The 17,407-nt window shown below is 41.8% G+C and overlaps 1 protein-coding gene across 1 annotated transcript in view; it reads left to right on the forward strand.

The window, feature by feature from the left end:
• The first annotated feature begins 370 nt into the window (after positions 1 to 370).
• TNFSF11 (TNF superfamily member 11) overlaps positions 371 to 17,407 on the forward strand; it is a 40,608-nt gene continuing 23,571 nt past the window's right edge. The window contains exons 1-2 of the mRNA XM_081550854.1: positions 371 to 586; positions 7,898 to 8,065. Coding sequence (XP_081406980.1) covers positions 371 to 586; positions 7,898 to 8,065 — 384 coding nt within the window. The remainder of the gene's footprint in view (positions 587 to 7,897; positions 8,066 to 17,407) is intronic.

The following is a 17,407-nucleotide window of genomic DNA, read 5'->3' on the forward strand; positions in this document are numbered from 1 at the left end:
GGAACCGCTGGACCAACCCACAGCCTCCACCCCCGAGGCCCCCGACGGGGAGGGAGGAGGCCTTTCGGTGAGAGAGTCAGGGAGGGAGGGCGAAAGGAAGGAAGGGGAGCCCGGGGTGGGAGTGGAAGAGGCAGCTTCGCCCGGGGCGGGTTGGCTCGCGGGGCCAGCCCTCCCGAGGCGGTTTATAAGAGTTGGGACGGCCAGGAGCCCTCCCCGCCGGTCCGCGCTCCCCAGGAGCAGCGCCCGGTTCTGAGCGCCCCGCGTCGAGGCCCGCCTGGCCGCGCGCCGGCTCCGCGCCGCCTTCGGACTTGAGCTCGCGGCAGCCCAGCCCGGGAGGGAGGCGAGCGCCCGAGCGAGGGGGCCGAGCGCCATGCGCCGCGCCAGCCGAGACTACACCAAGTACCTGCGCGGCTCCGAGGAGATGAGCGGCGCGGGCGCCCCGCACGAGGGCCCGCTGCACGCCCCGCCGCCGCCCGCAACCCCCGCGGCAGCCGCCGCCTCCCGCTCCACGTTCGTGGCCCTCCTCGGGCTGGGGCTGGGCCAGGTCGTGTGCAGCGTCGCCCTGTTCCTCTACTTCCGAGCGCAGGTGAGTGCTCACCCGCCAAGGGCGCGCAGGTGGGGCGCGCACACCTCGACCCTCCAGCACTTGGCAGGCGGTGGAGTTTGGTTCCCCCCCCGGCCGGGCTTCCCCGGATCTTGCATATTCCGCAGGGGAAAGGGACTCAAAAAAAAGAGAGCGTGTGACTCGGGCGCAGCAGGGCGCGGGCCCCGGAGCGCTGGCCTCGGGTCCCCCGCGCGCAGCCCAGCCAGGCTGCTGCGCCGAGGCTGGGCTCGCCCGACGTGGTGCGTTTGAATTTCCCCCGGCGAGACCGCATTGGTCGCTCACCTCTTTTGGAAAAGATTGCGCACTTTTCTCTCCTTCTGTATCCTACTTGGAGCAAAGAAGGCACTTAGTGATGTTCACTTAGGAACAAAATGGAGCGTCTCCAGTTAGGTCCTGAGGCTGGTTGCTTTACACCGTGTCAGGGTGCGCGCGGAGCCCAAGGTCGCAGTGCGTGCGCGGCCCGCAGCCTCTGGAGCATCGGGTGGCGATGCCCAAGGCACCAGATGGACCGAAAGACACAGCGCGGCCAGGGACGCCTAGTCTTAGGAGCCGGGCTCCTCTGGCTCGTGGTGAAAGAAGAGAGAAGGGCCCACGTGCCTTCCCACGGAGGTGGGCGGAGGAAGGAAGCCAGACGTGTGTGGAGGTGGTGAAGTTCTCTACCCTGGCACAGCCTGGCGACGATCTAGCAAATAACCAAGCTTTTCAAAGATGGGGAAACCGGCTAGGGACTGCAGAGAGATAGTAGAAAGGAAGGGGTGAATTTGTAACATTATGCTTTCTGGTGGTTTGTGCTCTTGTGTTTTCTTGGAAATTGCAGTGCAGTTGCTTGGATTCATTCAAATATTCTTGTCTGGTGCTGTGAATTCTTTCTCAAAGGAAGTGGGGGGCTGACTGTGCATTTTTTTTTTTATGGGAAAAGAGAGTTGGGTTTGGACTTCATTGGTTTTCAGATTCAAAGGTGATTACTAAACCGAATCGGATGCATCGAACCATGGCATTGCCTGGGTTGTACAGGTTTTTGACATGTGCCAGAGTCCTGAACTTGTAATCATAGACTTTTGGTTAAGTATTCAGTATCCACTAATTTGCATTTTGTAGAACTAGTTTATGAACTGAGACAAAAGTAGACATACTATGCACAGTATTTTAGAAAATTTGTATTTGTCTATTAATAACAATATTTTCCTATTGAGAAAGTTTTTCTAAAACTACAACTTTCAAGTCTCAGACTCATGTCCATAGAGTCGGTGATGCCATCCAACCATCTCATCCTCTGTTGCCCCCCTTCTCCTCGTGCCCTCAATCTTTCCCAGCATCAGGGTCTTTTAGATTACACAAATCTATATGAAAGTGCTGAAACATTGTTCTTTCATTGGATTGTGCTGCAGCCAAGAATGACTGATTTATCCATTTTCTCATCCGGTATATGGTCCTGCCCACCTCCTCCATTTAATACCTATATACTGAGTGCCTGCGCTGCATATGACATTATTCAATGGTACGGAATATGAATTAAGAATCATTTAGTCAAAACATAGTGTCCACCTACTGTGTTGCATGTATGATGCCAGGTAATGATGGGACTATAACAAAAGACTTTAAATTCCTAGTCAAATAAGAGAGAAGCATTGAGAAAAGAGACAGAAGATGGAGTAGTTCTCTCTTTTTAAATTAAATTAATTAATTAACTTTTACTTCTTGGTCCTGGGGCATGTGAGTTTTTAGTTCCCTCACCAGGGATCAAACCCAACTCCCCTGCATTGGAAGGGCAGTGTCTTAACCACTAGACCACCAGGGAAGCCCCAATACTTCTCCATCTTTTATCTCTTCTAACACCTTAGCGTTATGGCATTTCCATAGCAGGAATTGTAAAGTGAGTATTCAGCACTGAAAGAGCTAGGGGATGAATGGATTGTAGGGACCAGGAACAGCTTAGGTTGACAGTAACCATGGAAATGTGACCATTTCAAAAAGAATGACTTGCTGGGCTGTTGAAGAAATTGTTTGACTTCTTTGTAGGGAGTTCCAGTATTAATGGTCTTGTAGGCTGAGAAGTCTAGCCTTTTCATGATCGTTTAGCAGTCTTGACATCACATGGATAACAGTGAAAACTTTCAACAATTTTTTCCAAAGTCCACATGTAAGTTAGTAAGCCTGGCTAGAAAAATTTCATTTGGAGAATTTAATGTCATCGAATTTCTGGGTACAGTTTTCTTAGACGTCATGAAGATTGGGATTCTCCAAAATTTATGCAAAATGTATTAGCCCTTATGCTGAACCCAGCTTTGGGCTGCATTTTAAAAAAGTGGCCTTCTTCAGTAAAGAAGTAATATTTGGAGCAATGTTTTCATAGGAATACCCCACTAGATGTGGTTAGGTTTTGCTGAGGATGGTATCTAAAGGAGTCCTAGACATTTAGAGATACATTCAGAAGAAGTTACAAATGAAATAGAATGTTTGGAATTTGCTTCAAAATAATAACATGGTTGCTTATAGATGAAACAAGATGCGCTGGTAACTGTTGAAACTCCATGGTCAGTACCTGTAGGTTCAGTCTACGATTCTTTACACTTTTACATTTGCTGGAAGCCTTCTTTGAAAGTTCTAGCTGAGAGAATAGACCCAGTTTGACCTGACACTGGTTGAACGTTTTCACTTACATCAGTTCCTTTGGATGAGAACTTGGTTTCAAATAAGAGATTTTTGATTTCCACTCAGTTTGTGGGTCACTTACTTGGGATTCCTGAATGCATTTGAGTTAGAATGAAATTATCTAATATCAGGTAATATGTTTGCAGTTTATAGTAAAAAAAAAAAAAGAAAGAAAATGGAGCCAGTTTTATTGTTTTTGTTTAAAGGTGAGAGAGGGAAGTCCTGAAAATCCTCAAGAATCACAGCATTGTTAATTGGCTATACCCTCATTAAAAAAGTTCAAAGAAAAAACAGTTCAATTTAGTTTTAAATGCATTTAGAAAAATACCCCCCAATAAAAAAAAATTATAGTGATTTAAAAACAAGTTTCCCTTTCTCAACTCATGTTTGAATAGTTAAAAATAAATCTGCCTCCTGAATGTTTGCAGATTACTTGTGCCTAGATTAAGAAAAAAAAAAAATGAAAGTACTAGATCCAGTGTAGATTGGCTTTTCCTCCACCAACCTTGCCAAAGAAAAAAATAGCATGTGGTTTGTGCTATATATTTACCACATAGTATTCATACTTTGGTTTACAAAGAAAAAAACCCTTGCAAAAAGTTGCTTTTAAATATTGATGTGTATTTAAAACACACACACACACACACACACACACACACACCATCCATATAACCATATTCAAAGTAAACTTAGCTATAAGATAAGTTTTTCAGAAAACTCAATCTCTGTTCCCTTTTAACTCTTTCCCCAAACCCCCAGCATGCACACCAACCTCCCTGGGCTGTTCTTTACCCAAGAAGGAGAGCCATCACTACCACAAGTCTGATGTGGAGGTGTGTGGGCTGTCAGCTTGAAAACACAGAAAACAAAGTAGCACAGATATCAAGCATCCTGCCTCATTTAACCCTACAAGCGATGAAGTTTCAAGGAAGCTTTCAGACTGAGTTCCTTTCATATGAACTACCTCATCATAAATGTACTTTTGAAGTCCTGTTTAAATCAGATATTCAAGATTCACTTAATATTTGCAGTCATTTCTAGGTACAATGAATTCATTTTAAGTCAGTTTACTGTGATTTGGGGATTTCCCTGGTGGCTTAGACAGTAAAGAATCTGCCAGCAGTGCCGGACACCTCGGTTCAATCCCTGGGTGGGGAAGACCCCCTGGAGAAGGGCATGGCAACTCACTCCAGTATACTTGCATGGAGAATGCTATGGACAGGGGAGCCTGGTGGACTACAGTTCATGGGATGCAGAAAGTCAGACATGATTGAAGCAACTTAGCACGCACACACATGGCTGGCCCTGCACCCTGCCCCTCAGCTCAGCGGTTTCTTCTGGTCTCCATCTGCAGGCAAGGAGAGTTGCAAGGGCACAGGAATAACAAAGACATTTGATTGTAGGTTAAAAATAAGTTTCTAAGACACTTGTGCCCCTGTGTTCACAGCAACACTGTTCACATTAGCCCAGACATGGAAACAAATGTCCATTGACAAATGAATAGATAAAGAAGATATGGCACATATAGATAATGGAATATTACTCAGCCATAAAAAGAATGGAACAATGGTATTTACAGCAACATGGCTGGATCATTCTAACTGAAGTAAATCAGATAAAGACAAATACCATATGATATCACCTATATGTGGAATCTAAAATATGACACAAAGGAACTTATCTACAAAACAGAAGTAGACTCAGACATAGAGAACAGACTTGTGGTTGCCGAGGCGGAAGGTGTAGGAGGGATAGATTGGGAGTTTGGGATTAGCAGATGCAAACTGATATATGTGTGTGTGTGTGTGTGTGTGTGTGTGTGTGTGTGTGTGTGTGTATAAAACTGAATCACTTTGTTGTACATTAGAAAATAATACAACACTGCAAATTAACTAATTCAATAAAATAAAATTTAAAAATAAATTTCTAATGTATGACTCTTAAGTAAGCAAAATAGTTGAGTATAATATCAAACTTAAGGACATCACACTTTCATTTGGGAAAATAATTGGTGACATTTATATATGTTTAGCTCTAATTGTGCTTTCCAGATGACTCAGTGGTAAAGAATCCACCTGCCAATGCAGGAGATGTGGGTTTGATCGCTGGGTTGGGAAGATACCCTGGAGAAGGAAATGGCAACCCACTCCAGCATTCTTGCGTGGAGAATCCCATGGACAGAGGAGCATGTAGACATGGGCTACAGTCCATGGTGTTGAAGAGTCAGATACGACTTAGCAACCGAACAACAACCAAGCCCTAACATGACCATCTGAAACAATGGTTCTCACTTGCGCATCAGATACACTTGGGCAGAGAGATTCAGTTGACCTCAACTCTTAGGGATATTGATTAAATTGGCCCAGGCTGGGACCTGGGCTGGGCTGTTTTTTAAGAGAGAAGAGACTAAAATCTTTGCAACATATTTCTTTTCATTAAACCTTTAGCCATCATTGACCATATCAGTATTTTTGTGCTAGCTGGTATTAGTTGTGAAAAAACTTTAAAGTGGGTGTCCAGGGAAATCTGGAGACATTTTAATAGTAGACAATTGATATTTGTACCTTTGGTATTTGAAGGCATCACTTTTCAAACCTTAACATGCATCAGAATCACCTCGAATCTGAGTTAGAATGCAGATTCACAGGCATTGCCCAGCATTTCTAACAGAATCTGGCTGAGCTTGTAACCCTGAAGGTCACAGGACTACACTTCCCACAGCAAGAGTCGTGGGGACTACTGTTTCTGTTGATGGCGCTTAGCTTGTCAGCAGGGTTGGAGCTTAACCAATGTTAGGGTTCCCAGGCGTTTCCCCACTAGTACCACACTGTCCCTTTAGCTCAGTGGCTTTCTGGTGGTGAGCCAACTGAGGCCTTCGCAGGAATCTTCTTTCCTGAGGTCTAAACCCAGTGACCCTTCATACCAGTTGCCCAAGCCTCTCTGGTTTTGTGGCAAACTTACTGGTATAAGTGAGCTTTTTAACAGAACTATGGAATTGAAAGCTTGCCTTATATGAAATCTCGGATATTATGATTCGTACTCATTATCTTAAAGACATAAAAGATAAATATGGGTTGCAAGTAGTTTTGTGTCCTGAATGACACCTCTCCCGTGATTATAGATGTTACCAATTCTTTAATTTACAAGAGTGAAATGATAAAATTTGCATTGGTGGGTGCACATTTGTTGAAAGGCTATCATTTTGTTTTGAGAGTTTTGGATATGGATAGGGTACTTAGTTAACTTCTGACAGCTGGTTAATAAACCTGCACATCTTCCACTGCCTTTTAGAAAGATAATTAAACCAGGAATTGAGAGACCTGGTATTAATTGAATGTGCTGTGGTTATTGCAAACTTAACATAATTCCCCCCCCCTTTTTTAATCTAGCCTGTACCTAAAAAGCAAATGCACATGAAGTACCTTGAAGTTTTTGAAAGAAGAGAATGATAAGTTAAGCCACTATTATTAAAACAATTAGGTAGCTAATTACCTCTCCTCTTTACTTGGCAGTTGAAACCACTACAAAGACTCGTCAGAGCCCCAAGAGGAGCTGGCAGACAATGTTAAGAGTAATACTTAAAGAAATACTTGTGCTGGTACCTGTTGTAACTAGGCGACCAGCTGATAACTCTGTGGGGATATTCTGGGTGGGACTATCCCGTGCACTTCAAGAATTTTAGCATTCCCTCAGCATGAATATCGGATAAGGCAATGGCATCCCACTCCAGTACTCTTGCCTGGAAAATCCCATGGACGGAGGAGCCTGGTAGGCTTCAGTCCATGGGGTCGCTAAGAGTCGGATACGACTGAGCGACTTCGCTTTCACTTTTCCCTTTCATGCACTGGAGAAGGAAATGGCAACCCACTCCAGTATTCTTGCCTGGAGAATCCCAGGGACGGTGGAGCCTGGTGGGCTGCCGTCTATGGGGTCGCACAGAGTCGGACACGACTGAAGCGACTTAGCAGCAGCAGCATGAATATGTATAGGTTGCTCATGAGCCCCCTTCACCCCAGCTGATACCAAGTATCACCAAACACATTTTCAGTCACCTTCTGACAGATGTAGCTCTCCCGTCTAAGAAAACTGGTGAGAGGTTCAACAAAAAGGGAAACTGCTTCTGGCTTCAGATTTTCTTTGGGGCTAGGAAATGGATTTCTTCAGCTGATTAAAACACACATTGATTAAAGGAAAACGCTAGGCAAACATGGCAGCTGAACATGATGTTAATTTCACCTGATTTATGTAGGTTTCATGCTTTGAATATCCAAGTGGGCTTCATAATCCCACATAGCGTGCTCCTTAGGACTTAAAAGCCTTGCTCTTCCTGTACTGAACACCAGTAATTTCATCGATGCCCTTCCCCTCAGTGAGGACTTGAATAACGTCAGACAATTTTGATAATTTCCCCATGAATTACATGTGTACACGTGTGTTGTGGATGATAGTCAGATACTCATAAAAACAGATTAGAAGTCAATGTTTGCACCAACTCGAGGGTAATTGTATTAACTGTTAGTTGTTGGGGACCTGCATTCATTCTTGCAAGAATGAATTCTGTTGTCTTAGTCACACTTGACTCAACAGCAGAGTGATCAGTGATAACCACTCTTATGTCCTCACACTTTTTTCCCCTCTCAGATGGATCCTAACAGAATATCAGAAGATGACACTCACTGCATTAATAGAATTTTCAAGCTCCATGAAAACATGGATTTGCAAGACACAGCTCTGGAGAGTCAAGACTCAAAATTAATACCTGATTCGTGTAAGAGAATTAAACAGGCTTTTCAAGCAGCTGTGCAGAAGGTGAGTCCATGTTGAGATGATAAGTCAAGGGCCCTCACTGACTCTACTAATGCTGAAAATTAAAATTGGCTAAGTGTTGTTGACTTTGTTCTTTTTTATTTTAATAATTGGTAAGACAGCTAAAGAGAATTTTTTTGAGGGATTAGTAGAATACTTTTGAAGTTGGTTGTGGTTAATTGGGCTTCCCTGGTGGCTCAGATGGTAAAGAATCCGCCTGTAATGCAGGAGACCTTGGTTCGATCCCTGGATCAGGCAGATCCCCTGGAGGAGGGCATGGCAACCCACTCCAGTATTCTTGTCTGGAGAATCCCATGGACAGAGGAGCCTGGTGGGCTACAGTCCATGGGGTTGCAAAGAGTCAGACATGACTGAGTGGTTAATTATAGTGACCAGCAGTGTTCATGCAAATATTCTTTCCTTTCTTTCTCTCCCCTTCCCCTCTCTCTCTCTCTTTCTCTTATTTTGGAGGAGGCATTTAAATTCACTCTTGGAAGGAGGACAGGGATAGTTTGTGGTAGTCAGTGAGTCAGTGTGCTAGTTTGCATTCCCTGCCTTAGAAACCATTCTCTCTGCTCACAGGATTCTCTACTGCCTGCTTCCTTTACGTTGGATTTTGGAATGGGAAGACCCCCTACTCCCCATCTGTGGATCCAGGGCTCTGTGGAGAATAAGTATTAGCTGGTCCTCTGTTGTCATCTGACTTGCGGGGGGAAGCAAAGGAGAGCAGGAGTTGATGTTGGGGGAGAGGGAAATTCTCTGGTCCTTTTCTGATTTTCCAGGAGGGCTGAGTGAGAAGGGAGGGGAGGGGAACAGAGACGACAAATGCCTTCTCTGCACTGACAGCCTCAGTGGAGAAACGCTTGTTTTGTTTTCCTGGATACAATCCCTTGAGAATTCTGCAGGCTTGGCCTTATTTTACTTACTGACTCCAGCAAGGACTGGGTAGAGCCCCGTGACTCCAGGGCCTGCGCATGTGTCCACATTGCTCCCTCGCATAACACACATCTGCATGGGTTCTTGCGTCTGCTCGGACATCCCAACCTCTAGTTTGCAACTCCCCGTGCTGTCTCTGATCATCTCACAGTAAATTCTAAATTTCTCAAATGCCTCAAACCTAAGTTGAAATTTAATTAGTTTCTTTTTAAAAAATTTACAAGTAAGTAATCACATTTTTTAAAAAAGAGGATATGTATTGGATATAGAGGTAGAGATAAAACTGTTTTGTATAACCCGTAAGGCTGATATTTGCTATATTTCAACAAATTTAAGATACCACGAATTTTCAACTTACTTTATTATTTCATGCATCACAAAGAGAGAAAAAAATTTGACTAAAGAATTAAACATGATCATTATAGATTCTAGTTGCATCCAGTTCAGAGATTCTGAAATATAAAAAAATATATATCATAGAATCATGTTCTAATATTTATAAGAATGTTGTTGAAAAATATTGCATTTTCATTATAATTAGTGTGTAGGTGCTTAGCTTTATGCAGTAGATGCCTATTTTTAAATGTAGGTTTAAATTTGATCTTTTGATATTCTATTGTAATTTTTGAGCTATATAGCAACAGTAATTCCATTAGTCTAATTAATTTTTAAATGTTCTATAGCATTTTCTTTTTCTGCTTTTGCAAAAAATTAAATTACTAAAAATAAGAGAAAAATGAGTAACTTCTGATTTTTCACTATTGGAAGCAATTGGAAATTGAATGACTGCTATACTGTATTTACCTCATCTTAGGTTAGGTGGCACAGTGGTAAAGAATCCACTTGCCAATGCAGGAGATGTGGTTCGATCCATGGGATGGGAAGATCCCCTGGAGAAGGAAATGGCAGCCCACTGCGGTATTCTTGTCTGGGGAATCTCATGGACAGAGGAGCCTGGAGGGCTACAGTCCATGGGGTCACAAGTGTCGGACATGACTGAATGACCAACACTTTCTCTCTCACTTTCAGGTGTTTCCAAGTAGTATTAGTGGTAAAGAACCCGCCTGCCAATGCAGGAAATGTAAGAGATATGGGTTTGATCCCTGGGTCAGAAAGATTCCCCTGGAGGAGGGCATGGCAACCCACTCCAGCATTCTTGCCTGGAGAATCCCATGGACAGAGGAGCCTGGCGGGCTACAGTTTATAAGGTTACAAAGTGTCAAACATGACTGAAGCGACTTAGCACACTCTCTTATCATTTTAATCATGTATATTTTGTGGGAGAAATTGTAGCATGTGAACTCAGACTTATGTTTGAATAAATGTGGTCTTGGGAAAGTACTTAATATTTCTTCACTCTGGCTTCCTCATCTTTAAAAACTAGAGTTCACAATCCCTCTGTAATAGGATTGTGGTTGATTTGAATAAAAGATGTAAAGGACCTTAGCGCAGTCTTGGAAACAGAGTATGCGCTCATTAAATGTTTATCTATTACTTTACCACCATTATTACTAATTCATTGTTATTGATGGTTTAATCAAAGACATATTTTTAAAGTTTAGATAGAACACATTTGATCATTTTTCTAAAATTGCATTAAAACAATGCAAACACTGAAGCAGGTTGCAGAAAACCGCTGTGATGTTTTTATTAATAGCAGCAGTAAATGTGTTAAGTACATACTGTCCTTAGGAAACTTCCAGGTCTATTTAAGACTTAGACTTGATTTAAATAATGCAGTAATTTAGAATATAGAGAGCCTGTTCTTAAGGCATTTATAAGCTGTGTTGTGAAGGATAGTATATTAGAGGAGGAAAGACATAACATTTGCAAGACCCTTAATTTAAAATTATCTTCAAAAATTCTGATCCACACTGGGAAAACAGGACTTACTGAGCTGTACACTGTGAAATCTTAACACTCAATTTGCTATTGAAGTACAGTTGATTTAGAATATGATGTTAGTTTTGGATATACAGTGATGTGGTTCAGTTATTTTTCCCACATTGTAGTCCATTATAGATTATTACAAGATATTCAATATAATTCCCTGTGCTGTTTTATGTATAGTAGTTTGTATCTGTTAATCCAGTAGTCCTAAATTGCCCCTCCTTTGTTTTATCCCTTTGGTAACTAAGTTTATTTTCTGTGAGTTTATTTCTGTTTATTTATAGATTTATTTGTATTATTTTCTAGATTCCATGTATAAGTGATATAATATTAAGGCAGAAATGAAATACTGCCATTTGTAGCAACATGGATGGGCCTAGAGAATATATATAGTGAAGTAAGTCAGACAGAGAAAGACAAAATTCTAATCCATTTTTATTACTTTGTTCTATGTTTCATTTTTGTTAGTCTGCTTTTAATCCTGCCTCTGAGATATTGAGTAAACGATCTATAAACAACAATTACATGTACTAGAGGTAATGTATTAGTTCAGAACTGACCCCTAATTGAGGTAATTATGTTTATGTAAATGATTGCTTCCTCATTTTCTATTTAGAGCAACATATACTGAATCTCCTTACAATGGAAAGAAGACAAATTTTAATTTCGTTGGTACCCTGGTTCTTAAAAACTATACTTTGGGTTTCTTCTGGAAAAATGAGTATGCAAAATCAGCCAAGATAATTTAGAAAATAAGTAAAATTAAGAACAGATGCCATTCATGTTTACTTATGGGAATGCAAGGAAGAGTCATTTTAACAGGTCAAAGAAGAAAAACATTATCATTTGCTAAATACTGAGAAGTGAGTGGCAAAATTGTGCACGTATTTCTGATGTTTAAAATCCATTAGAAAGTAGAACTAGTTGGATTCTTGATGTTACCCTAAATAGCTCAAAGTAAAAGTTAGCTAATGATGAAAAATAGGAGCGTTTCTTTCTCTACCAGGAACACAACAAAGATATCCACTGTCCCCATGTTATTTAACATAGTTCAGAATGTGCTAGCAAACCTAATTCATATAGGAATGAAATAAAATATATAGAATGTGATGTGATTGTATACTCGGGAAAATTCAAAGGAACTAAGAGGCTACAAGAAAAATAAATCAGTTTACAAAAGTAATAGGTAATAATCACTAACTGTCCCCATTTCAAACAATAATTAGAAAACATGAATGAAAGGTTTCATTCATAATTTTTAAAAAGCCCAAAAAATTCATTTAACAAGGAATATACAAAGCTTATGAAAATAAAACTGGAAAACTCTACAGAGACCTTTAAAATAGGGTTGGATAATGTAAAGATGGAACTGTGCAAAGTCATAATCCATAAAAGAGAACAAATGCCTTAAAGTAGACCTCATTGTGTGTGTGTCTGTGAATATGATTTTATATATATATAATTTGATATAATATAAAATTATTTTGTATAAGTGGGTGTAGTTTAGGTTATCAAAAAATGGAATGAGGACAGTTTGTTCGCTCTTTTTAAAAAGTGATATTGTTACCTCATGTCTTGCATGTGTGCTAAGTCACTTCAGTCGTGTTCAACTCTTTGCAACTCCATGGACTGTAGCCCACCAGGGTCCTCTGTCCATGGGATTCTCTAGGCAAGAATACTGGAGTGGGTAGCTGTTCCCTTCTTCAGGGGATCTTCCCAACTCAGGGCTTGAACCTGGGTCTCCTGCACTGCAGGCGGATTCTTTACCATCTGAGCCACTGGGGAAGCCCATGGGATGAGTAGAACTTTTTATTAATTTCACATTTATTTTTGTTGAGCTATAGTATTTTACCTGTTATTCATCAGTAACAATGTTACACACAGGTAATCCTTTTTAAAGAATAAGAAGCTATCATAATATACCATTGTGTGTTTAAAAGGAGATGATGCCCTTTTTTCCCCTGGACAAGAGACTCTCTAGGCAGAAGATGTGTGCTGTTCATACCTTACCATTAGAATCAAGCAGTGTTTATTAAGGGTGCCACTGTGCTAGGCACTTTTCTATAACTTCTCCAATAACCAAGGATTTACCTTTCCCTTGAAGTGAAGTGAAGTGGAAGTTGCACAGTCATGTCTGACTCTTTGTGACCCCATGGACTATACAGTCCATGGAATTCCCCAGGCCAAAATACTGGAGTGGGTAGCCTTTCCCTTCTCCAGGGGATCTTCCCAACCCAGGGATCGAACCCAGGTCCCTCGAATTGCAGGCAGCTTCTTTACCAGCTGAGCCACATTACCTTGGCCAAATAGTGATTTGCCAAATGTGTTATCCTATGATAAGGATTATTGGTTAATGTGACAGCCTACACATCTTGCCAGAATGATCAGATTTCTCATTTCTCTTGCTGATGCTAAAAATAGAATAGCAGGCATGCATAGGTAGGTGAGTCTCTTAGTTTTAGTTCTAATATAGATATTGGGTGAACCCGTGAAACAAAATGACATTGGTGGCTGCAGTCATTACTGAGAGCTCACCCCATCCAGTGGTAACAAATGCTAGACATAAGCATAGTATCACATTCTATGTGTGCAAAAACTGGTGTTTACCCAGCCCGTCTTTGGTCAGACTAGTAATGCTGTTTTTCTCCCTTTTTTTGTTTGTGGCTGGGTTTTCTTGGCTTTTTTTCCCCTTTAGCACAGAACTCTGAAAGCCTCTTAGTGATCCAGCTCTACTAACCACAATTTACGAAGTCTGTCATAACAGTCTATGACAATAAAGAAAACGCTAGCACAAATACGGTGTCCAATTTATAAAGCAGTTCTTGTTCTGGCTTTGGCGGCCTCTCTGGCCTCTGCCAGGCTAAGGAGCAAAGTGGGGCCTCAGGCCTGAGCAGGGGTGCGTGGCCCTCAGACCTCCCGGCCAGGCTCAGTTTATACACTATTTATATATCCTGAGACCTGGGAGGTAACTCTACTTGATGTTACTGTTAAGTTTAAGTCTTAGTCGCTCAGTCGTGTCTGACTCTTTGCGACCCAATGGACCGACTGTAGCCCCTCGAAGCTCCTCTGTCCGTGGGATTCTCCAGGCAAGAACACTGGAGTGGGTTGCCATGCCCTCTTCCAGGGGGTCTTCCCGACCCTTGGATTAAACCCATGTCTGTCACATCTCCTACAGTGACAGGCTGGTTCTTTACCACTAGGGCCACCTGGGAAGCTCTGATGTTTCCATGCTTGCTTGCTAATTTCACGTTGGGTACCTGTTTGTGAAAAACTTCCTGAAACTTGTTTTGAAATGTATCTGAAGGGGTGATACGGGGCAGAGAATCCACATACAAATCATATCAATCACCTTGTTCTCCAGTGTAAGGGGTTCAGTGCATTCAAGGTGACCCCCTAGGATGTGGGAAGGAAGGATGGTGACTTACATGTATGTGTGCGCGCATGGTAAGTGGCTTCGGTGGCGTCCGACTCTTTGTGACCCTATGGACTATATAGCCCACCAGGCTCCTCTGTCCATGGGATTTTCCAGGCAAGAATACTGGAGTGGGTTGCCATGCCCTCCTCCACAGGATCTTCCCAACCCAGGAATCGAACTGGCGTCTCTTACATCTACCTGCATTGGTAGGTGGCTTCTTTACCGCTAGCACCACCTGGGAAGCCCTTACATGTGTATGTATTTTTTAATGTTAGCTTTAGAATATTTTTGTGAATGTTTTATAATGTATCTAATATTCAACAATGTTTTAATACTTAAGTAAAAAATATGTAAGGTTCGGAGCATTGAATGTTTTCCTTCTCTCAAGAAACTGCACAGTCAGAAACATTTAGAGGTCTTGGAACAAAACTGCAGCTCCTTCAGGACAAGAGCTGTAGTGTTTTTGCTCACATTTGAATATATCACATCTGACTTAGGCTCAAGATGGAGGGAAAAAAAACAAATAAAGGACTGATGACTTCTTAAATTCCGTAAACTAATTTTTTAATTAAACGCGGGTCATTGATCAATTCATAAAGCCATTCATAAAGTTATAAGCCTGATTTTCATTTACTGGTTGTCTTACCAATGGTATAATTGGTAATTGTTACTATTATAGCCTGAAGCAATAATGCCATTGTTGCTGTTGTTCAGTTGCTAAGTCGCCCAGCTCTTTGCGACCCCAGCTCTTTGCGACCCCATGAACTGCAGCACACCAGGCTTCCCTGGCCTCCACTATCTCCCGGACTGTGCTCAGATACATGTCCATTGAGTTGATGATGCTATCTAACCATCTCATCTTCTGGCACCCTCTTTTCCTTTTGCCTCTATGCAATCATATTTTGTTGAAAGTTACCTTCAGCTGAACTTCTTGCTTTAATCATGGTTTTTGCCCCTTCATGGCCTGTAACCTATATAGAGGCAGGGCTATAATGGGAACTGAAAACATGGCTCTGGCTTCTTATATGCTCTTACAAAACTCTCTATTTCACCCCAGAATATAAAAGCCAATGGTGATGACTACCAATAAACTATGTTGTTAGCACATTCCTAACTAACCATTTCATGGAGTCAGTAGGTCACTGAACCTGAAAAGATTTACCAAAAATGGGGAGTCAGACCAGAGTCATAATCATTGAACAATTGATCTTACCTGGAATTCTTATTTTCTTCCCCAGAAATCAGCACATTAGTTGATCTCCTTCAGCACAGTACATGTGAAACTATCTCCTGATACTGAGAATGATGTAGCCAGAGATTTGTAGTCCTTTCATCCTTGTTCATACGGTCACTGTTCTTTAGTACAGTCTGTGCTGCTGTAACAAAGACACCCATCACTCAGTGGAAGAAACAAGATAAAAGTTTTTTCTCCTATGTGCAAAAATCTAAAGGTGGAAGTTCAGGGCTAGCAGGAAGGCACCTCCATCCTCACCAGGTACTTTCATCTCGGGATGCAAGTTGTCTTCTCCGCACGTTGTCATTCCCAGATAGTGGAAGGCGAGAAAGAGAAGGTCGAGGCCGTACTTGGAAGTTGAGACATCGTCATTTCTAGTAGCGTCTTATTGTCTGGCACTCAGTCATACGAAGACACTGATGCACGGCGGGCTACACATTGTAGTTTCTGGTTTAGCAGCTGTTTGCACCAACGCTTGAGAAAAGAGGGTTGCCTGTAACTAGCTGCAAAGAGGAAAGGATGGATTCTAGGAGGATGATGACGGGTCTCCGATATTCACTAAATCCAATTTAGGCAGGAAAGTGGGCTCACTATGTGAACAAGAGTTAACTTTATGTATATACAAGTATGCAAAAACATTAGAACAGCCAAGATCTTATTTTCTAAAAGTTAAAGTACTTTAGGATTATTTAGATTCCAAAAAAGAGAGAAATTTGAAAGTAGATTTAATAGCATGCATCTTTCTGAGGAACTTCCAAAGGTTTGTTTAATCCTATGCATCTGAGATCTTTGAATAAATTTTGATTCTCACTTTCCCAGTTTCTGGTAGGTTTTGTGGGTTCAAGAACATAAATTTAAAACCAGAAAGTTCATCAGACTGAGTGGTTGTTTTTTCCATCTGTAAAGCTGATTCCTTAGAATTCCAATGTCAATTATTACAGGAAACGTGTTTCCATTTGAAAAACTAAAGTGCATAAAAAAGCAAGTAAAACTGAGTAGATCTTAACTACTTATGAAATTACAATCATTGCAGTTGTTATGTAGACATTATTTTTCATTTGCTTTTTAGTTAAATTCACATGACAAAAACAAGGGGAAAAATTAAACCCCATTCATTATCTCTTTGCCTTTGTATATAAGAGTATGTGTCCCAAGAAATTTTCTTGTAAACCCACAAGACAACTTGGGGTTTGGGGGCACTGACGTTCCCAAGTCAAGATGTTAGTCATGTAGTGGTTTTCCAATGGGATTTCATCTCTGCCATAACAGTTTTGGGAACTGCAATTCAATCAACCCCAATCACATCTAGCATTTATAAAAGCTGCCTTTATGGGAAAGCCAAAGCACGACCCACAGAATTTTCCTACAAAGCCAAGCCATCTACTGGTTTTTGTCCAGCAACGACCCATTAGCTGTGATGGGCTCAATCACAGGGGAGACCCAGGGTAAAAGATAGGAGGGTTTGCAAAAGGGAAATAACCAGTGAGTGGTGTTGCAGGAGTTGGGCTTCTCTTCATGCCAGAAGCACTCCAGGGTGGAAGAAAAGATATTCTGGCATGACATTAAAAATGAAAACGGAAGACCAAGGCCATGCCTAGAAGAGAAGCATCTCATTATGTGACACAGGCTTTTGGGCTGCAATTCCAGAAGTCAGCAAGACTGAGGGTCCTCAGTCGGAGGGGACCTGGTGAAGGCTGATTGGATTGCTCCACCAGGAGTGGCTCATCCTAGGAGAGGGCCAGCCTGCACAGCTGAAAAGAATGATGTGCCCTTGAGCAGCACTTCCCAAACCTGGCTTGATCTTAAAAATCACTTTGGGAACTTGTTTAAAACAGAAATGAAAGGCTCCCAGATCTGTTACAAAGATTCT

The sequence above is a fragment of the Giraffa tippelskirchi genome, chromosome 12 (assembly GCF_054371585.1).
Source record: "Giraffa tippelskirchi isolate mGirTip1 chromosome 12, T2T-mGirTip1v1.2.pri, whole genome shotgun sequence".
NCBI classification, from domain to species: domain Eukaryota; kingdom Metazoa; phylum Chordata; class Mammalia; order Artiodactyla; family Giraffidae; genus Giraffa; species Giraffa tippelskirchi.